General features: G+C 55.9%; 6 protein-coding genes across 6 annotated transcripts; 3 read left to right on the top strand and 3 right to left on the bottom strand.

The window, feature by feature from the left end:
• Nucleotides 1–2,340: 2,340 nt before the first annotated feature.
• Nucleotides 2,341–4,404, top strand: CGCA056_v004421 (uncharacterized protein; the record flags this gene model as incomplete). The annotated part of the gene is made up of 1 exon (XM_037319676.1): nt 2,341–4,404. The coding sequence occupies one exon, from the start codon at nt 2,341–2,343 to the stop codon at nt 4,402–4,404; it is 2,064 nt and encodes a 687-aa protein (XP_037181783.1).
• Nucleotides 4,405–4,532: 128 nt separating this feature from the next.
• On the bottom strand, nt 4,533–5,493 carry ustYa-4 (Oxidase ustYa; the record flags this gene model as incomplete). Its single annotated transcript, XM_037319675.1, has 4 exons — nt 4,533–4,606; nt 4,660–4,852; nt 4,912–5,030; nt 5,088–5,493. The coding sequence occupies 4 exons, from the start codon at nt 5,491–5,493 to the stop codon at nt 4,533–4,535; spliced, it is 792 nt and encodes a 263-aa protein (XP_037181333.1).
• Nucleotides 5,494–7,864: 2,371 nt separating this feature from the next.
• Nucleotides 7,865–8,934, bottom strand: CGCA056_v004419 (uncharacterized protein; the record flags this gene model as incomplete). The annotated part of the gene is made up of 2 exons (XM_037319674.1): nt 7,865–8,422; nt 8,491–8,934. The coding sequence occupies 2 exons, from the start codon at nt 8,932–8,934 to the stop codon at nt 7,865–7,867; spliced, it is 1,002 nt and encodes a 333-aa protein (XP_037182262.1).
• A 2,609-nt stretch (nt 8,935–11,543) lies between these two features.
• Nucleotides 11,544–12,632, top strand: PDR16 (Phosphatidylinositol transfer protein PDR16; the record flags this gene model as incomplete). The annotated part of the gene is made up of 2 exons (XM_037319673.1): nt 11,544–12,249; nt 12,304–12,632. The coding sequence occupies 2 exons, from the start codon at nt 11,544–11,546 to the stop codon at nt 12,630–12,632; spliced, it is 1,035 nt and encodes a 344-aa protein (XP_037182261.1).
• A 525-nt stretch (nt 12,633–13,157) lies between these two features.
• trs31 (Transport protein particle subunit trs31) lies at nt 13,158–13,904 on the top strand (the record flags this gene model as incomplete). Its single annotated transcript, XM_037319672.1, has 2 exons — nt 13,158–13,363; nt 13,460–13,904. 2 exons carry the CDS (start codon nt 13,158–13,160, stop codon nt 13,902–13,904), a joined length of 651 nt encoding a protein of 216 aa, XP_037182270.1.
• Nucleotides 13,905–14,267: 363 nt separating this feature from the next.
• Nucleotides 14,268–16,143, bottom strand: apc13 (Anaphase-promoting complex subunit 13; the record flags this gene model as incomplete). Its single annotated transcript, XM_037319671.1, has 2 exons — nt 14,268–14,814; nt 15,296–16,143. The coding sequence occupies 2 exons, from the start codon at nt 16,141–16,143 to the stop codon at nt 14,268–14,270; spliced, it is 1,395 nt and encodes a 464-aa protein (XP_037182269.1).
• Between the last annotated feature and the right edge of the window lie 4,729 nt (nt 16,144–20,872).

Raw genomic sequence — 20,872 nt, 5'->3', positions numbered from 1 at the left:
GCAGTATTTATTGTCACCTGCTTGAGATTGCTCCCTTAAGGGAGGGTGAAATTGCAGTGAAGACGCTTACTTCCCCCACAGGCTTAGTAGCCAGGTAATTACTTACCTGCGTATTTACACTTTTAACACCTATCAATGGGGGGTTGAGGGGGTTTATGGGCCCTTTCTCAACGCCTGCTAGTAAGTCGGATAGAAGTCTTTGCCTGCTCCAATCCTCACGGTGTTCGAGGAAGGAGCCAAGGATGCAGAGAAGATCTGCGCAGAGGCAGTGACGTTGTACCATCTTCGGAATTCTAATGATACAATTTCATGGGATGAAGCCTTGGACGAGTGAACGTTGTGATACACACCCACGATGGCACAGGGGCTTGCTTCTGTCTCATTCCGACCGTCTTCGCTGCAAGTAGAGGGCGAAGTCAGCAGCAAGACGGAAGCAAACTTCTTGATTACTTAGGATGGAAACCTCGACTTCGTGTCGAACTCTTGATACCATGCCCAAGTGATCAAATACGGAGAAACATCCGCCGATGTAGGCATACTTTCGGCGCTCTGTGACTGTCCCTGAATTTTTGGCCATTGCCTCGATAATGATGTTCTTATAACCCTGGACTGCTATCCACAGCACCGTGTCATTGACTCGAGATGGGTTGCAGTGCAGTAAAAGTCTGAATCACCCTACCCAGAAGAGATGCAGGATGACGTCGGGGGTCACCTACAGCTATGAATGACTTCCCTCGGGGGCAGGCTGAAGTGCAGTGAAATTTGCGCTATAAAAACGATTCCACCTTGGCCAATCCGAGTTAGCCAAAAAGTACTATGCAGTAGTCGTTTGTAGGGCACTGATTAGCTAAACTACTCTGTAACCTGCTTATTTCCAATCTTGCCTCCGACGTCGAAGCTTTCTGGAAGAGGACGACGCCAGACGAAGTCACTCCTTTACAAGAATCTTGCGGGTCTGGGGCAAAACCATCGTCTCGCTGCCAAAGCACAGAGTGTAGGAATACGAGCTAGGACTTTTGTTGCTAGGGATTAATTTGCTTGATTGAACTGACTTAGCCCTCCCCAATGGCTTTTAATGATCACCACTAACTTGTGTGGGTATTGTAATAGGAACCTAGACTGGATGGATAGTTGCTGTGTTGTTGGTGTGGTTCTTGGATCGCTGCAGATATGCTCTCTTGAGGGGGTTTAAGATTGCAGTGCAAACCCGCCAACACAGTTCGACACAGTTTGCTTGCCGCGGCAAATTCCTGCTGTTCCTAGGGGACAACTTGAAATAAGTCTAAAGACATCCTGACGTTCTTCTATTGGTGGTGTCATATTGCCAAGTCCAAGTTCAGACCGTTTTGACCAAGCTTGGTGGTAATTTGGCTTTACCTCCAATAAGAACGCGCGCCACTTCCTGCCCAGGTATGTATAAAGATCAACTGTCCATTGAAGAAGCAATTCTTCCCTGAGCTATCTACATCGACACGGAAGATGTCTCCATGAAAAAAGATTACTGAGAGCACTAAAGGTCTCAAAAACACTAAAAAAAGAACCATAGACAGGTGACCCGTCCACTGGAAGATACTGGGTTGCCTCGTGGGCGAATCGAACGCCCGATCTCCTCATTACTAGTGAGGCGCTTTACCACTGAGCCAACAAGGCCTTGAATGATGATTAACGACGACGAAGAGAAGCTCATGAGGTTGCGGTGGAGATGTTGTGGAGTTGAATGGGAGTCTGGGGTTGAGTTGTTGCGTGGAGTTGGGTTGGCGACGATGATCGTGTAAGTCGTCAGGTGGGTTGTGACTTCACAACCTCAGTTTCAGTTCTCCGCTCAAGACTTCAATCGGGGGACCTGGAGACCAAAAGTCGGTTTACATGTGACAAAGAGTGTTGACAAGGGTCAAGGAGTGCTGTCATGTAACTCCTTTCATAAGCTTTGTGCTGTGGAACTTAGTCTTGGGCAACTCTGGTTGGGATCTTGAAACAATGCCTTTGTGTTAACACAGGACGTCGACAGTAGCATGGAAAGCAGATGTCTGATGACTTGAGTCTTGTTCAATGAATTGTATCGCATCATATAAGTATCTGAAGCACTTGATAATGCCCGTTGGTCCTGGTCTCCCTTGAGTGGTCATAACTGATTTCAACCACTTCGACTCGAAATTTCCTCTGCCATTCTGCTATTTCCACGCCCAAACATATATAGTCAACTCGCCCCTTCACCTCTGAACCACTGACACGCCTTCGAGCTCTGCTTACAACAGGAGCTGAACGAGGCCTCTTCTCTGCGGCAGAGTCTCCCAAGTTCAGTTTCGATCCAAGTCCTTCTTCAATACCTGAGCAGCCACCATGACAACCCCGTCACCAGACGACCTCCTCTCCCAGCTCCTATCTCAACCATCCATAGCCTCAGCCCGCAACCTCTCCAAAACATCCCCACACCTGTCCCAAGCCTTCAAGGACAACCTACTAACCATCCTCAAGCACCACATCGCCCCTTCCGCCTGGCCCATCGCCCTCTCCTGCGTCGACCGCCGGCTCCTCTCGAAAAAGCACCGCGCCGCCTTCGATGCCGACTTCGCAGCCGACGCCGTCGCCGACCCCCGCAACGCCGCCCACTGGGACCTCCACGACCTCTGCGCTATCGTGGGAATCATAGATGGCCTGCTCTTCCACATCGGCGACGTCGGCCACGGAGAGAACCCAGGGGTGTACTATGATAGTATCGCCGACTGGGAGGACAGCTGGCGCGACGGGCGCTCGTTCGGGTGGAGGGGGCAACCTGAGAGGCATCCCCTGGGTGCGAGGAGGCATTTGGAGAGGGACCAGGGCGGGGAGGATCCCGAGAATTTTAGGTGGGCGTTCCAGCGCCTGGCGGGGTTGAGAGAGGGTCCGTTGCTCTTTGAAGGTGTGGATGTGGATTTCGACGAGGACGGGGAGGCACTCGACACCCGCCCGCGCCTCCAGCGCGCCTTCTTCCGACTTGAGTTCCTGCGGAGGGCGTACTACGCCCGTCCGCTCTTCCCCAAGGGGGCGCGGTGGCAGACGCGCGAGGCGACGTTTGTGAACGGCGAGCCGACGGGCGTTGCAGGGGAGACATACGCCACGAGGTTGGCAAGAGCGGAGGTGGTATTCCGCGGGTGGACGAAGGACGACTTTACGGAAGTGATTTGCGCGTTCAAGGCGACGCTGAATCACTACGCCGTCGAAGTCGACGCGATGCTGCGCGACTTTGGGGATGCGCTGGAGAGGGAGCACATACCCTGTGCGGACGTGTACTGGACGACCAAGGTGAACAACGCGTGGAAGGAGGGGATCGAGAAGGATGCGGCGGCGGTGGGGTTGCGGTACGAGCGCAATGTCTTCTGGGACGACGAGGAGCGGGAGAAGGTGCTGTTTGAGGAGGAGGTGGACGACGAGTTTTACGAGATGAGGCAGCGGTTGTGGGATGAGCGGTTGATGCAGGAGGACCATGAGAGGAGGATGCTGCTGCCGTTGTCGCGCGCCGAGTTTGACGATATGGGGTGCACGGTTTTCAGGTCGTCGATTGTGCAGAGGGCGTGGTACCCCTACGGCGTCCGTTACGAAGACAAGCCTATTCTTCCGGAGGCGGCGCCGGATGAGGAGATGGCGCGGTATTTTCATGTGCTGTGCAGCCTGCCGCTCAAATTTCTGGATCGGTTCATCAGGATGGACAGGGAGGAGAAGCGGCGGTTTCTGAAGACGATGTACCACGCCATCTCGCGGATGAAGGCGTCGCACACGCCGCTGTTCCTTTCGGGAGAGGTGCGCGCGTGGTCGAGCAAGCCGGCGGACGCATCGGGCCCGCGGCACTGGGACTACACGAGGGAGGCGCGGCTGTTCCCGGAGCTGGCGGTGCGCTGCGTCACGATGTCATGCCTGTCTAAGACGTACGAGATGTCCTGCGACCCCTGGTACCACGGGTGGCGGCTCTGGCAGGATACAAACCTGCAGAACCAGAACCACTGGAAGTGGGACAAGTGGGCGCTGACGCCGTTCGCGTGGAAGCGGTTCCGGGAGCGGGAGCTGCGGTACGAGTTCTTCGACATCAATCCCGTCCTGCGCACGAAAGGCGAGAGCTGGGAGGTTTTGTGGCGGTCGCCGAGGCGGTATCTGCGGCTGATCTGGACGGGGCCGGAGGCGGATAGGCCGCGGTGGGAGGGGTATCTGCATCCCGGGCGGCTTGATCCGAACGAGTGCTACTGCCATGTCGGGGAAGGGTGTGCGATGTGTACGCCGTTGCCGTTGCCCAAGGATCTGCAGCTCGAGTGGGAGTTGTTCACGCCTGAAGAGATGGAGGCGGAGCTGGAGTTTGAGAGGAAACTGCGTGAGCCTGCCGAGATGTATGATGAGCTTCTCAAGAAGTATGAAATGGAAGACTGGAACACTTGAAAGGTAAGTCTGGTAGGTTTTATTTGTATGGTATGTCTGTGAAATTAGATGCTTATGTATGCCCTCAAAAGTTGAAAATAATTGGCCCAATACGTCTCTTTTTTGATATGAAAATGCCTATTGCTGGCTTAGAAGATTTCTCTATCGTCGTACGCCCTGACGCTCTCCAGGTAGGTCTTGACCGCATTATAATCCTTGCACACTGTGAGGGCATCGTCAGTATTGGAAGGTCTCGATGGCGTAACGCAGACTTACCGTGCTTTGAGTCCCAACCGTCGGAGCCACCGTTGTGGTCGGGGAAGGTGGTCTCGAGGCCCTCCAGCGCCATGTCGGCGCTGCACATGATGGTTTCTCTGAGGTACGAGAAGCAGTGGATCATGTGCCAGTGGTGGTCGTCGGGGATCTCGTGGCCGGACTTGAGACCGGAGTAGGTCTGGACGACGGCGAACTAGATGGTTGTTAGCCTGGCTTTGATGAAATCATGAGTCCAGATGAGTGAAGTCTTACCAGGCAGTGAAGCTGGTGGGTGATGGAGGTGGTGAAGACGGTCTTCTCGGGCCAGACGATGGGAGTGGGCAGGTCGTGGTACTTGTGCGTGTCGTTGACCCATTGGAAACCCATGCCAACTGTTCCCTTTGTTAGTGTTCTCGTCTCATCCCCTTTTAAGGAAGTTTCCAACTTACTCGGCATCAGCTCGTTCCAGTTGTTGAGCACCTCATCCGTAAAGAACTTTGACGTGTCGTTGGGCGCGTACTTGCCCTCGTAGTCCATCTCGAACTTCTTGATCTGCTGGGGGAAGTGGCCGCTCACACCCGTCAGGTCACCCCCGAAATCCCAGGGGTTGACGGGGGGCTTGTCCATCCTCTCGCGGACGAGCAGGCCGAGGATGACGAGCAGCAGTATCGTGTCGACAAACCACCGCGACGAGTTGAGCATGCTGAGACAGCGGTTCCTCCTCTTCTGCGGCCTCGCGAAGTCGCGGGTGTACTTGTCGTCGCCGCCGCCGATGAGCGACTCCTCGACCTCGGTGCTGCTGCGGTCGTCGTCCTCGAGGTGGAGGTTGGCGTACTTTGCCTCTGACATGTCCATTTTTGCTGCTGCTTGGGGGTAAGGGCGGATCTACCGCTTTGAAAAAATGACTGTAGATACTTGGATGTTATTAAAAAAAAGAGGGTCACGATGCCAGACTTGACCGGACAATGAGTGAGGACCAACGAGCAAATGCGCCAGCGCCAAGGAGAGAAAGAGAAGGAAGAGGCGAAGAGAGAGAAGGGTACGGCGAAGAGGAAACACCGCCTGGCTCTGTGGTGCTTTTGTTCAGTCGGCCATGGTCATGGTGGCTGTCCCTCGTCCCATCTCGCCAGTCCTTTTCGTTACCACATCGTCTCCGTCCCGTCTCGAAAGAGAGTCTGAGGCTGAAGTTTCAGGACAGGGGACGTCGCTGCTGGAGTCTGGGGGAGGATGGAGGTGGGAGGCTCTGCAGTGGCTGGAACTGTGTGGTAAGGAATATTTAGCGACCCGGGGAGGTCACATCAGGACGTTTCACCCACCCCGAAAGCGCCAAGCGGCCCCCGCAAGCCACCGCCAGCGACGTTGCAGCTCCTGGTCGAGTGTTTCCAGTCGCGTTTTCAATCCGTCCGAAGGTGGCCGCTTCAGGACTTCTGAGGCGCCCTATTCGTCGATCCCCTTCGTCTCTACTTGCCGCCCTTCCGCCCTACCGCTCCTCTTTCAGACCAAAGACCAAAAGTGACACACGCATGCTGGGATGAAATGTTCCGATTTTGCCGTGCTGCGATTCGTTGCGAATGGCTTTTAATAAATTACCTTACCAATGGCAGTGTCCTCGGGGGATAAATAGATTGTAAGCTTGCTTTTGCTCCCCCCACGCACAGCGACTACTTTGGGTACACCCACAAATTAATCTCGAATAAGCTCCTTAGCTGCCCCCATCCCGCCCTTTCACCTCGATCGTGCATGAACCCGTCCTATCTCTAAGAAGACGTCTAGCGAGCTGAGGAGGGCGAGGCTTGACTCTAAATTCATTTAAGCATTCTTGGCTGGATGCATGGTGACGACAAGTTGTTGAATTGTCGAAAACAGGGCCGTCGTGCGAGGAGACGTGACGTCGTTTCATTGTTCCCCAAAAAGTCAATGGGATGATGCGCGACTCCCCATCGATCTTGGTCAGTGCCAAGGCGCACATCATCTCAAGATGCGCAAGTTGAAGCGACGGGTTGTGGCTGACAGCTTTGATGGCTTGAACCCCTGGTCGGTCGGGAGAAAGGCGTTATCCAATAGCATGGCCGACACATGGCAAGTAAGGTCGGAAACCAACTCCGAGTCCATTGACTCTCTCAAGTCAAGTTCATGACCCTTGAATCTCATCAGGATCGGTGGCAGTTCTCGGAAGCCTTCTCTGTGCAAACCATACAGAACCACTGCTGCCCGGTGGAAGTAGAGAAAGAAACGGCTGTTGTTTTCTTGGGTCAATTCAATCTTAGGATGCGAGCCCTTTGCCGTCCTGTTCCTTGATGCAGCGTCTCTTCTCCCCTTCTCGGAAAAGGCCGGCTGTTAGCAACACGACATTCGCGGCATTGCATAACCATTATCTGATCATCTCCTTGCGTGGCATTCTCAGACTGATACGACTAATCTCAGCGAAAACACCACTTGAACCATATCCGGGTGAAGGCCAACAAGCTCACTGCGTTTCTCAACTCCATCAGTGATCCGAGATCTTCCAACTTCGGGCCGTGAATTCCAGATACTAGCAGCAGGGCGGATATCTTCGCGCTCCTGACTTGGACCGACTTTCGGTGTTCGGGAACCGGCGTCCCATCTCCCAAGCCAGTCCGACTCATTACAATCACCAAGCCTGCTTCATTGATTGAGGCCCTGACCATCGCCCACACGTGAAGAGGTATCTCTCGTGAGGTACGGCACGAGTCCATACTATGTAAACCTCACATTGCCCGCCAGAGGCCTCAAAGCACGTGAGTCCAGATTCGAAAGTTGGGAGTGACACGATAGGTCAAAAGCTGGCATTACATCTGCGTAAATGTCAGCCACATTCACAGGCGATAGCTCTCTCCTACGTGATGAGATGTTAAACGCCATTTATTGGGCATCTGGGTGGTGTCTCGTGTAAAAGAAGCAAGCTTGCCTTGTTTGTGCAAGTCACCACAGACCTCCAAGTTAATTCTCACAAATTCAAGAGGCCTTTGTGGAGAGAAATAGCAAGACCACCAGGCCTGCATTCATGTATTACGTTCCATGGGAGCAGCTGCAGCGCGCGATCCAGCTCCCTATATGTGTAGGTATGAATATATACGGGGTCATATCCATCGTGAGCTCATAAAAGGTCCGGGCCACTCCATCTCCAACTCTCAGGTCGGCTGGCCCAACACAAAACTCCGAAAACGAATAAGAAGAAAACATTAAACATTGCAGTGAGGGGGTATCAGGTGGTCTTAACCGGGTTGTATCCTCTAAACATATCGCACGGGAGGTAGTTGTTCTCGATGAACGGCGTCGCGACCTGGAAGCCGGCCACATCCCCAAACGTTGCGTCGGCGGGGAATGGGCCGAGGCTGGAGCGGACAGTGCCGCGCACGGGGACGGGCGCGAAGGCGCCCTGGGACAGGGAGGTGTTGAAGAGGCGGATCTGCTGGTCGCAGGCGGTGCCGTTGGCGAAGATGGGCTGGTTGATGATGCTGTCGAACATGGACAGCGTGTACGGGATCGGCTGCTGCTCCGCAGCGCGGCGCATCGCGAGGGAGATGCGCTTGTCGCCCGCGGCGGAGGAGCCGTTGAAGTAGGTGCTGCCGCTGCAGGTTGAGAGGGCGCTGTAGGCGTTGCAGTCCGGGGCGAAGGTCGCGGCGTGGACGGTGGTGCCGTAGGCCTGAGAGCCGGTGACGGCTGCGGGGTTGGTTTCCGAGATGAGCTGCTCCGGGGCCCAGCGGAAGTTGGAGGTGCCGTCGCCGAGGAGGTCCAGGAAGGGGAACTCGTATCCAGCTTTCTGTGCGCCAAAGTGTGTCAGTGAGTGGCTTTACAGAAGAATGTCTCGGGGGCCAGGTAAGGTCTTACACTGAAGTCAGGAATGCCAAAGTCCTGGAATCGGATGTCGTGGTCGTGTCCGGCCTGGACGACGACAGGGTACATGCCGGCGGGGAAGTCTGGCATCACGGCGCGGAGGTTGTTTTCCAGGATGGCGAAGGGGACCATCTGGCGCGCGGCGGCCATGGGGATCGGGAAGATGGCCATGGTGACGTTGAGCACGCCAGTTGCGTTGTTCGGGTGCTGGGCCCAGAGGGGGTTCGGCTGGTCGACGTTTGTGCAGGTCGGCGGCGTTACCTGGGCGGCGGTGGTCTGCATGTGGACGCCGAGGACGACGAGCAGGGCCGCGACGGAGGCCTGGACGAGGTAGGTAGAGAACGGCATGTTGAACCACGAAGACAGGTTCTCGGGGGCGTGGAGAGAGACTTTCTTGAGATCTGGGCATGGCCAGAGGGAAGGGAGGAGGGTGACCATGGTTGCTTTAAGAAGCTCTCAGTCTCTGAGTCTCTCTCTCTCGGTGCGACTTGGAGCTGACGGGCGAAGGAGGTATGATTGGGGCGGTGAAACATCCGGATGCGAAAAGAGGTTGAATCCTGGCGGTCGATCCGGGAAATATACTCTGCGGCGGGTTACGGTACCGGTTCTTTTCAAGACCGGGAGCCGCGTCGATCAGTGATGGACACTCAAATTCCCGAAGGGGCTACAACGGCTGAAAAGGACTCGTTCGTCGGCGGGGAGGGACACTTGAGGAAGGGGGGCGGGTTGATGTGACGACGATCCGTCCATGAGCCGACAAGAGGAAGACAGGGCTCTCCCGAGATGTCTTCCTTAAGAACGGATGCGACTACGATGAAGGGTGGAACGGAAAGGGCGGTTGCCAGTCACAGGAAGAGTGGTCTCTGGGATCCAAAGTTTCTGGCATTGTGGGACGACGGCGCGTGCCCGCACGGATGGGATGAGTTCATGGTTTGTGTGTAGGATGCATATTTGGGCGGGAGGGTGATTGGACTAGACGACGCTTGTTGTTGCTTGGTGTATCCGGTGTAGTTGTGTACATGGCAGGTGGAAGTCATTGTGGTGGTGGTGTGTCTGATGTGGTGTGGAAGCTTGGAGGGATGGCCCATGGTTCGGAAACGAAGAACCGAGCTCAGGCTTTCCATCGTTCGGGAAGGGAGGGACGGACGGTAGTGGGGACTACCTTCCATGGACGCAGCGGTTGACACTACGTGACAAGGGCCGCATGCGCTGGTGTTCGGGAGGGAGAGAAGCCAGACGCTCGGCTGCAGCCACAGGCTCGGATGGTTGGCGTTCCGGGCAGTTGGGAAGGACCAGCGTGATCAGTCGCCCAGCCACGGACACGGAAGCCCGAGGGACCGGCCGACCCAATGGTACGTGTGTTTCTTGCGGCTTGCTTCCATCTTTTTATCGAGATGGGTTATTCTTGACTTGAAACCACGCGATGGCAGCCGGCCAGCGGGGAGGCGGATGATCGTTGGGCTTTTGGTTGCGGGTTTCGGAAGCGACAGATAACGCCTGCTGGACCCAAACAAGCGGTCGGTGGCTCGTTCATGTTGATGTTTATGGTAGTGATGTCTTACTGCGTGGCATGTACAGCGAGGTTGTAGTGTATGCCGTGCCGTTATGGCCATCATATCGGACATGGGTGGTGATATGGTTGTGGTGGATGTGCCATCATGGCGGTGGTGGTGATGGTGGGTAGGTTCGTCTCTGCATGTCGTACGTAGTGACAGACGGTGCTGGCCCTGGATGTCCTTGGTTTGGGCGCTGTTGACATTGACAGGCCGCGAGAAGATGGCAGCTGCAATGACTCAATGAGAGACAGGAAGGGCACTCGTCCGTCGTCGGAAGGCCTGCGGGTGACGGGCTGTCTTGAAGGTTGATGAAGATCCGAGGTTTCAAGTCGCGACCACTCCGCAAAACTCGCCGCCGGCGTCATTGGCTGGATCTCTCGTGGAGTACGTACCGAATCACCACTCAATCTTCAGGTCAGGAAGGGAGGAAGCGATCTTGTTGTTCAGCGGACTCCTTCCTTCCACCAAAGTGTGAGTTGCAGCAGCGGGCAGCATTGTAACCGGTGCCCTCTTTATCCGGTCTAGCGCGGGTTTTGCCGAGACACTGCAGCTGCAGCATGCAGCAGGCGACAACAGGGTCCTGCACCTCCCAGAAATCGGATTTCAACGGTTTTTGGTCCCTGAGCTGCTGCTTGGCGGCGGCATCTGCAGAGCACAGCAGACGGGAGGCTGTACCTTGGAACACACAAGTCCATCCATCTGCACCATTGGAAGGATCATCTTAGTCAGAGCATATGAGGTTGCAGTGTTTCTTCCCCAGATGCACCCGATCCATCATGCATCAATAATTCTCTCTGAGATACCCAAGTCCCGTTTTCCAGTGACGATCCTCAGCACGTCAAGGTCACAGTATCACTCTTTAGAGAGGAACTTTGGGCGACGCAAGGCACGGCAGCGGGACCCTTGGGGTCTTGGTGCGGACACTATCGCCCGGAACTGAGCTTCCCGGCATGGGCTCACCTCATTTCATCTCAACGCACCGTACCGGGATTTCACTACCGCGTCAGCACGAAATCCATCTAGAATTGAATTCTGGCGGTGTGAGAAGCGCCCAAAAAGTATCTCACTCAGTCAGAGTCAACGCCCAACCTCTTTCTCTCTGTTCCTCTTCCTCCCGAGTTCTGAGACCTGCTAAAGACCTCGAGGATTGACAAACTTCACAAGTACCTACCCAAGTACTCTGTACACAAGGCCCTTACTCCCATTCGGTCCGCGGACCCCTTTCCCATCAACGTAGCGACTTTTAGCAGCTCACCCACCACACGACACGACACGACACGAACCGCAACGTGCCATTTTGCAAACTCAACACGCCCCCCTCCCCTCCCCGCAGATCCCTTTCCCACAGACAAAGTCAGGTCAAAGCCGGGTCAAACACGTCCGATCACACCCTTCCCTTGAGGTACCCCCGCGCGGCACAGAGCCACTACCGCCCCCCAACCCGCAACAACCGCAACACCCCCCGAGCACTCATCCCCCCTTTCGCCGCAAATGGCCGCCGTCGCCGATCAACCACCCCCGGCCTACCCCGGTCCCGAGGAGAAATCCTCCGCGCCCGCCGCCGGCCCGCGCAAGACGCCCCTCGCCGCCCCCGTCCCGGCCTCCTCCACCCCGGCCCTCACGCCCCTGACCCCCGACCAGCAGTCCAAGTACGACGCCCTCCTCGCCCAGGCCCGCGCCTGGTCCGAGGTCAAGTGCCCGACCGCCGCCCACGCCGACAAGTCCGGGCCCCTCACCGACTCGGAGCGCCAGTGGCTCACCCGCGAGTGCCTCCTCCGCTACCTGCGCGCCACCAAGTGGGTGACCAAGGACGCCGAGAGGCGCCTGCTCGAGACGCTCGCCTGGCGCCGCGAGTACGGCGTCGAGGCCCTGACCCCGGAGCACATCTCGCCCGAGAACGAGACGGGCAAGCAGATCATCCTCGGCTTCGACAAGGAGCGCCGGCCCTGCCACTACCTCAACCCGGGCCGCCAGAACACGGACCCGTCGCCGCGCCAGGTCCAGCACCTCGTCTTCATGCTCGAGCGCGTCATCGAGGTCATGCCCGCCGGCCAGGAGAAGCTCGCCCTGCTCATCAACTTCAAGACCTCCAAGAGCCGCGGCAACACCGCCCCCGGCATCGGCCTCGCGCGGGAGGTGCTGCACATCCTGCAGACGCACTACCCCGAGCGTCTCGGCAAGGCCCTCATCATCAACGGTATGTTCATGTCACTTCTTATCTTGCATGGCTGTGTCTAATATGAAAATACAGTCCCGTGGGTTGTCAACGGCTTCTTCCGCCTCATCACGCCCTTCATTGACCCCATGACGCGCGACAAGCTCAAGTTCAACGAGGACATGAAGCAGTACGTTCCCGAGGAGCAGCTGTGGACCGAGTTCAGCGACGGCAAGCTCGAGTTCGAGTACGACCACGACGTCTACTGGCCCGCCCTCAACGCCATGTGCAAGGAGAAGCGCGACGCCAGGACGGCGCGCTGGGTCTCTGGCGGCAAGCTGATTGGCGAGTCGGAGGACTACCTTGGCGGTGCTGCCGAGAAGGGCGTGGGTGCTGAGGCGGCCGAGACGAAGGCTGCTGCTTGATTTTCTTCAACAATATTTCAAAAGGACGGACAGAACTTCTTTCAGTCATATATTTGGTAGTATTCAGTATCTATAGACAGGGCGATAAACGCCTGGGGTAATGCGTCGAGGGAAATCAAAAGAACCGTTTCAAAGCTTTTTGATGGATATAGCCTGCGTACGTTATTCTACGTAATGTAATAACCTACGAAACAGCGATGTCCCTCACAAACGTTTATCAATCGTTCGAATGGATTGTCACCGTTCAACGTGAGACGTTGAGATCCCAGCTCTTATCTAATCGCCGATAAGGCTGCACCAACCGCCCCAAATTCCCCAGCGCGCCCGACCGCCACGACGACATAAGCTACCCCAAAAACCCTTGCAGCCTTCCAACGTCACTCCTAGCGCGAGCGCACTGTCGAAGTCCAGGATTTCCGGACAGCTCGCATCAAGCAATTAACCTCCACGATACGGCACGACACGCCCAATGCCATTTCCATAACAGCAACCGTCCACAAAAAAAAAAATAGCCAAGAGAACAAAATGGCAAACATCCAAACGACAAAGAGCGTCCCCGGCAAGGAGACGCCGGGCCTGCGGTACCCCTCCAACGGCAAGACAATCTACCACCGCCCCCTCAACCGCACCAAGACCGCGGAGCTCAGCCAGGCCAGCTTCGCCTACCTCTTCAGCGAGATGGTCTCGTACGCCCAGCGCAACGTCAAGGACATTTCCGAGCTCGAGCAACGGTACGCCCTGCCTTTCCCCTTCCCTGCCCCCAATCCCCATCTCCACTCTCTCTCTCTCTCTCTCTCTCGTCCACAGCTAACATCCCCACCCCCCAGCCTCAACGTCCAAGGCCACTCAATAGGCCTCAAGCTCCTCGACCTCCTCCTCTTCCGCGAAGCCCCGCGCACGCAGCTGCGGCCCCTCACAATCATCAACCTGCTGCACTTCATCAAGCAGTCCGCCTGGCAGCACCTCTTCGGCCGCCAGGCCGACCGTCTCGAGAAGAGCGCCGACCCCGCCAAGCCCGACGAGTACATGATCATCGACAACGAGCCCCTCGTCAACGCCTACGTCAGCGTCCCCCGCGAGCTGTCCCAGCTCAACTGCGCCGCCTTCATGGCCGGCATCGTCGAGGGCCTCTGCGACGGCGCCGGCTTCCCCGCGCGCGTGAGCGCGCACAACCTGAAAGACGACAAGGAGATGTGGCTCGGCATGACCGTGTTTTTGGTCAAGTTCCGCCCCGAGGTGTTGGAGAGGGAGGGGTATTTGGGCAAGAGCTAGATGGGCTGGGTGGTGCTTGGGGGAAGAGGAGAAGTGCGGTTGTTTTGATGGCGTTCATGGGGCATGGGCGGCGTTTTCGGCGATGGGTTTTGCGTTGTTATTTTACTTGTGCAGATGGCCACATCATCACTGGGGTTATTTGAATGGCACAGTCGCGAGTAGCATGTTCTCTGCGTTGATGAATAAAACTGTTCAATCTCAAACTCTGCCCGTCACAGCGTAATCTACCCTTGAGAGCCACTGTACAGGAACTTCTGCCATCGTACCTCCATCCTCAATCCATGGGTCAAAAACAATGTCCGGGTATACCATAACGCCATCCCACCACCCTCCCCATCATCTCGCCATTGTAGCACTACCCCCTCACCGCGGCATCCGGCTACCCCCCGCAACACCCTTGCCCTTCACGATCGGCGGCCCGCGGTTCATCAAGCCCGACAGCCCGAGATCCTTCCACGCGGCCTCCTTCTGCCGCTGCGTCGCCTTGGTGATGCCAAACGCCGCGTGCTGGTCCGGCACCACGTCGTCCTCGTCCTCCGGGTTGATCGGCTGGTGCTGCGGCGGCACGTACACCTCGTCGTCCGGCAGCCTGTCCTTGCAAAAGTCCTCAAACAGGTCGGCGTCGCGCGCGCGGTGCATGTGCACGTACGTATGGCTTGCGTCCTTGTTCTGGTTGGGAGAGAGCGGACAGGTTAGTCTTTCGGCAAGTGGGTCTGGAGGGTTTGGGGGAAGGTAGACGAACCATTGCAGCTTGGTTTTATGGTCTGGGATGTTTTCTGCAGATTTCCAAAGCACATGTGTGTTTGCTCGCGAGGAGTAGGAGTTGGTTAGGTTGAAGTTGGCGTTGATGTTGACGCCGGACCTCACCTCCATATGGACCCACCCTTCGGCACATCCCGAGCAGGGGTGCCTGCAGCCGCAAGCTCAGCGATCCAGACGTCACCTGCAACAACAGTTCAAGGTTTCTTTTGGAGCAAGGAGCATCATCCGGACATTTTGGGTCACCATGATCTTGAGGATTGGAAACAATGATTGCACTAATAATTACGGGTTTCCTAGGTCATGAGCGCATCGTCTCTCCATAGTGTACCTGCCGATACTCGAGCAATCACCCTCGCAACATCCAACCGCCAAATCAAGGCCTGCGTACGCAGGGGCACACCCATTCTTTGCAACCCACTGGTCCCCAATGGAGGCAGGTCTTGTTGGCGCACCTTTCAAGTCTCTCCCATCTAGGTGAACACGGCTTTGCAACGTGAAGCTGACTGTCGACGGCACCGTCGGTGATCATGTCTTCGGAAGCTCTGGTGGAACTGCTCGTATCGATCCCGGAGTTGCTCCAGAAAAGGCCTCTTTTCTGCTTCACGCAGTGGCAAGACCACTTTACGCACCGCCCTCGCGTATCCCAGCCGAGACACCGCCTTCCCTCTGACGCGCAGGAGTCATGCAGCTTGTGCCCGGGCGCACATTCCTCCACCAAGGATGAAGAGTGGGCTTCCGTTGCGGTGATTTCAACTTCGCGGGTGTCGTTGTTGTCGTTGGAGTCTGCAGAGGACTTCTCCATGACGCCCTCAGGGATGGCTTCGTGGAACGCCTGTGTCAAGTCGATCCCGAAGTTGCTTGCGATCATTTGTTTGATCAATTCCGTGGCACTGTTGAATGTTTCGAACACAGGGGCCAGGGCGGAATCGCCCGTGGTAAGAGCATTTTCCATTCCAATCAATTTGAGGATGTGTTTGAGGACGACATAGACAAGGTCGATGGCGACAAGTTGAAGGGGTTCTTGTGCATCATCAACGAATTTGATGACTCGACTGGCGACCTCGTTGATTTCATGTGAAACGACGGACTTGATGACCGCTTTCTTGTCGGGACTGCTCTCAGCGCCACTGTCTAGTGACCTCAAGTCTCTGATCCCAGAGTCAGCCGTTTCGTTCGCGTGGTCACTGTCGTCGGTGCCATCTTCGACGACGCGTGCGATACCTAATTTGTCGAGGTCGGCGTAGACGCGGTCGGTGACTTCTTGAGGGAAAGAGTCGATGACTTGGATGGCTGTACTGGAGGCAATGGGGAAGCCTAGTGAAATCGCGGACTTGATGAACTCCTTCTGGTCAGAAAGGCTCTCAGGGTGGCTGTCTGGTGACTTCAAGTCTCTGCCGTCAGGGGAACTATGGACGGGACTTGTCACAGCGAAGGCTGCAAGCGAGAGCAAGGGCATCCACAGAGCGAGCTTGACCATGGTGGGCGTTGTGTGGGTGATGCTCGAAGAGCCGTGCTGCCGTCTGTGGAGCTTGGAAGCAGACGTTGGGCAAAAGAGGGTTGGAAGATGAGGCTCGGCTGATGAGGGCCGGCAGACGAAGGTTGGAAGACGAAGCTGCTGTGGTAGAAGATTTGTTGTGTGGTTGATGCTGCAAAAAGGTAAGATGGTTGGGGGATGTGAGAGATGAAGTTGGAGAGATCTGGGGACTGGCGGGGTAGGGGGCGGTTGTTTATAATCCATCGCCTTGCCATCGAGAGGGCTCGCGGTTACCTGTTGCAGACGATCGGCGAGACTTCCTGCAGTAGGAGGCCTAACGCTGCCTTCCATGTGTGGTGTCGAGAGGCTTCAGGGAAGGCATCATGACGTCGGAAGAGGCAGAGAAACCGCCGACAGGAAGGTACGAGGATCCCCAGTGGAGAGATGATTGGCCAAGAGACTTATGATAACGAGGTTGGAGGAAAGAAGCACTCTATGGAGAAGGGGAAGAGGGCATCGACCAAAGCAACCGCGTCGGCGATACTGGCCATGGCAAGGCAAGAAGCGACTGCCGTGGGGAGTGAAGCGACAGGAACCAGTCAAGGTGGAAGGCACCCGACGCTCATGGGGTATATGCCGTTGCATCGTCTCGGCCCCTTGGGAAAGTGGAAGGTGGAAACAATGAACCATCGCGGAAGGTGGACATATCTCTTAGGAGGGCAGTCATGGGTGAGCCTGAGCCACTTTCCAAGTGCCTTGCCTTCTTGATGCCAAAGGCAGGAGGGTTCTCGGTAAATACCAGCATAGCCATATGCGAGTCCCTCTAGCCACTGCGCCTACTCTGCGTTCTTCTGTATCGCGAGACCTCCTTCTTGGAGTCCGCTCCTCGGGCGGTGTCCTTGCTGCCCTCAGCCTCCCGCCTTCCTCCACAAATCCAGCCTGCCGCCTTGAGATTTGGCTGGCCCAGCCCAGCCCAGCTCAGCCCAGTCCAGCCCAATCGATCCGAGAAAGCATTCCAGATGATGGCTGTCTTGTTGGAAAGGAGAAGAGTCGAATCCCGTTTCGGCAATTTGGGCCAGCCATTCATGTGCCACGGTCGTGGTATGTGAACCATGGTCGGGGGTCGCCACGGAAATCATGGGTTAGTCATGCCGAGAAACATCAAGCTCCAGTGAGAAAGACAGTGAAATACACGCGCGTGATTTATTGCCATCGAGTTGGCTTTGCAAAACTCCTCGGCGCAGTGTGAGAGTGGCCTCCAGTTCACAGACGGAGCCCAAGGTGGCTCACTTGAGGTCCCTCTGCTGCTGTCTCGGATATCACAGAGACCCTTTCAATTCTTCTGAATAACATGTATCGCTGCAGCACCACCGATCAAAGCCATGCGGGACGCTACTCTGATCTTCTGAAGCTCGAGTGCTCTGTCCGAGGATAATTGGGAGCCTGGCCCTTAGGTTGCGTGTAATATTTTCGATTTTGTAGGGTCCTTTCCACGTTTGGCCACAGGTCAGTTTTGGCAATTACTCAGTCGGTTTGGGAAGACTGGCCCTGACTTCTCGAGGCTCTGCTGGAAGTCGACGCTGATAGTCCATCTACAGATGCTATTTCCCTGGCTGCGAAGCATAGCTTGCGGAGGGAGCAGAAGCTACCCGAGTTCTGAGGCGATGGGGGGGGGGGGGGGGGTTGAGCCCGATGACGTTCATAGACCCCCTGGATGCTTTCGGATATGGCTACTACATCACCAGCCCAGGATAAAGCGCAATAGAATCATCTCAGTGTACGATTGAAAATCGAAGGACAGTTTCTGGCACCACAGAGGCAGCTATGGGTCTTGAGCCTTTGGGCGTTCAAGGCCTAGGAGCCGTTCCACCTTCACAAAGAACGTGTCTGGAAGCTACGAGGACACGAATCTCGACTGTACCTGACAAAAAAGGCTGTCGTAAACCAGAATGAAGTTGATTCACGGCCCCTGTCTGAAGCTCTCGAGATGACTTTTAGCATAAGGCTTTGCGTTCAACCGTGCCATGCCACGAAGGACCGTCCAGAATCGCTCCCAAACCAACAACAGTTCAACTTGAACTTCGGCACTAGCATACAGAGAGTCAAAGTTCAATGAAGAGCTCCGCTCCAAGTGGCATCGGACCAGAGGCGTCGGCTCTTGGCCATCGTAGATGGTCCCACCTCAAGCGGCACCGTTCTCAGGGGCGGAGAGACTTGTCCGGAGGCCATCGTCTCCGGACTACTTCAACGTTCAGCCAAGGGCTCAAGAACCTGGACAAGAAGGCACTGTGACCTACACAGTCGTCTAAGATACTTCACCGTCATGGCAATCATCGATTTTGTGTCATCGAACATGTGTTCGTCGTCTCATCCACAAGCAAACCACATGTCCTATCCCCATGACCAAGCTCAACGGCAACACAAGAACCACAACACCACACTTCGACAAGCAAACCAACACAATAACCAAGCCTTCCCAAGAACAGGAACCCAACATCATCCACGCAAACGCGCGCCATCGCCGTCCCCCCAAACGGCCACCCGCCTCGTGCGTCCACCCCATCCTCATCCCATCCCATCTCCCCGGAACAAACTCCCCGCTCGCATACCCGCGCCGCCGGAGGTGTCAACCCTCAAGCAAGGTCCCATCATCTTCACCAGCATCAAACTTCAGACCTTTCAACTCGGCACGAACCGAACGCCAGCCATACGTACGTAGCCGAAATCTTTCCACGCATTCATTCATCCACGCAAGAACAATACGCGGACCATCAACCTGAAGAACAAATTCAAAACTGCCGTCCGCATGTACAAGATCGCCACGCTGCTCAAACGTCGCACCTCGTGTATGCGTCACGTAGCAGACACAGCACATACACACGCACACACATACATCTCACCATTGCGCCGCGCAACCAGCACCTTCACAGAAGACGGCGTGGCCATCATACTTGAGTTGCGGAAACATGAAGGAACATCGCAGTAGACCCGTCGGAGCAAGAAGATCTCAGTCAGGTCCAACCCAGGTCTTCTGCCGCGCACCACTGACTTGGCGGGCCAAAACGGCCCGCCTCAACAAGCATCCTCCATCTTCACCTCCGCGCCGTGCTCGCGTCTTTCTGCCCATCGCATTGCGCGAGTGCGAAAAGATAAAACATCACATTGTCGGGGACGAGAGCGATAGCGATCAAACAACTGCCCAAGAGAACAGATATCGGCATTTCATCCAATCCTCGGATATACACAACCCAAGTTTCAAAGTCGGAACATGCCCGCTCTACACCAGAAATGCGATATGCGATATGAATGGCGATATGGGCGGCATTGTCTGCACAATCGCGCCAGGGTCGTAACTCCCCAGCACGAACGATATCGCCCTGCCTGCTATCGCCCTTCATCCCATATCTGTATCTTGCCCCCCTCACTCCCCGGTCCCACGCGCGCGTGCGCCGTAGCAAATGTAACGCAAGACGTGATAAACCAGCGCTGCACTCTGGCCGCATTCCGTGATCCGCTGTCTGGATGATATCTTTCACGGTTCCCACAGACCTGGTAACGAGCAAGAGGAGGACGAGGTCCAGACCATGCCAGCTGCAGTCTTCACCAGACACGAACAGAAGTCCATGGAGGGGCAAGGGGAGGAAAGACGGCACGTGGGGGGTGGGGGGAAACGCCAGTCTGCTCGTTGAAACCTGCGCAAGTGTGAGATAGGCAGGCTGCTCTGCTGCTCGGCATCCAGTGTCCAGTTCCAGCCATGCCAACAGGACGATGTGTGTTTGGCAGCCTACCCTACCAAACACGCAAATTCCTCTCTTATCGTTGGCTAACCTTAGCTTGCCTGCCTACCCCGACAAAACGGTGCGCGGGGACAGGGACCGCCGCTAGGAGGAGCACCGACGATTCCCAACGATGGCGACGTGCAGGGCACTTTGAACGTGACATGGCGGGGGGCAGAATGCCTATCTGGAATCAAATCGCTAGGGGGGCTAGACTACGATAGAGTCAGTCGTCGGAAGGCAGAGTTTACAACGCTCTAAACTGTCTCTGCGGTACAGCATTTCCCGCACCTGTTCCTTGCTTGATTCTGGATAGCTAGATAGATGCCGATGGCTCGGATTTCCCGCGCACACACACAGATACACCGTAGTCTTATTCGTCGGTGAGGATTGCTGCGAAGCTAGAGCCGATGGGCAACATACATCAACTATTAGCCGCGGCAGTCCAACATCTTGGCTTCAAAGATTGGCTCTTTTCTTGGCTCTCGCACTACGGCAGGATGGGTGATGGATGGCAGATTGGCAGACGGCATCCTCTCTTGTCTCACTGCCTTGGAAACCACGAGCCATGTGCTGCTGCCAGAGGTCTTGTCTTGGATAGCCCCCCATGATGTCAGCGAAGCGACTGACTGGCTTCTGGCACTTAGACCACTGCTGCATCCCACATGGGACTATTATTTCGTGCAGCATGCGACAGCCGCCGGTCTCTCGTGAGCAGGAGCAAACCTGGCATCAGACGACAGCGGCGGCCGGACTGAAGCTGCTGCTGCACCGGGTCGTTGGACTGGTTTGTTTAGCCGGCTGCAGCATGTTGGGACGACACCTTTCGAGAACCCTTTCCCCGCGGAGGTAGCGATAACAGCAGCTGCAGTGCGCGAGTCGCGGCAGAGAAGTGTGCTTTTTTGCCCCTCTCTCGTTGCAAAGCCTAATACTGAAATTCGCCTGTTTTTTTTGGT

Source organism: Colletotrichum aenigma, assembly GCF_013390185.1.
Source record: "Colletotrichum aenigma strain Cg56 chromosome Unknown KSG_Cg56_contig03, whole genome shotgun sequence".
NCBI classification, from domain to species: domain Eukaryota; kingdom Fungi; phylum Ascomycota; class Sordariomycetes; order Glomerellales; family Glomerellaceae; genus Colletotrichum; species Colletotrichum aenigma.
The sequence above is the reverse complement of the archived record's forward strand: the minus strand, read 5'-3'. Positions and strand labels throughout refer to the sequence as shown.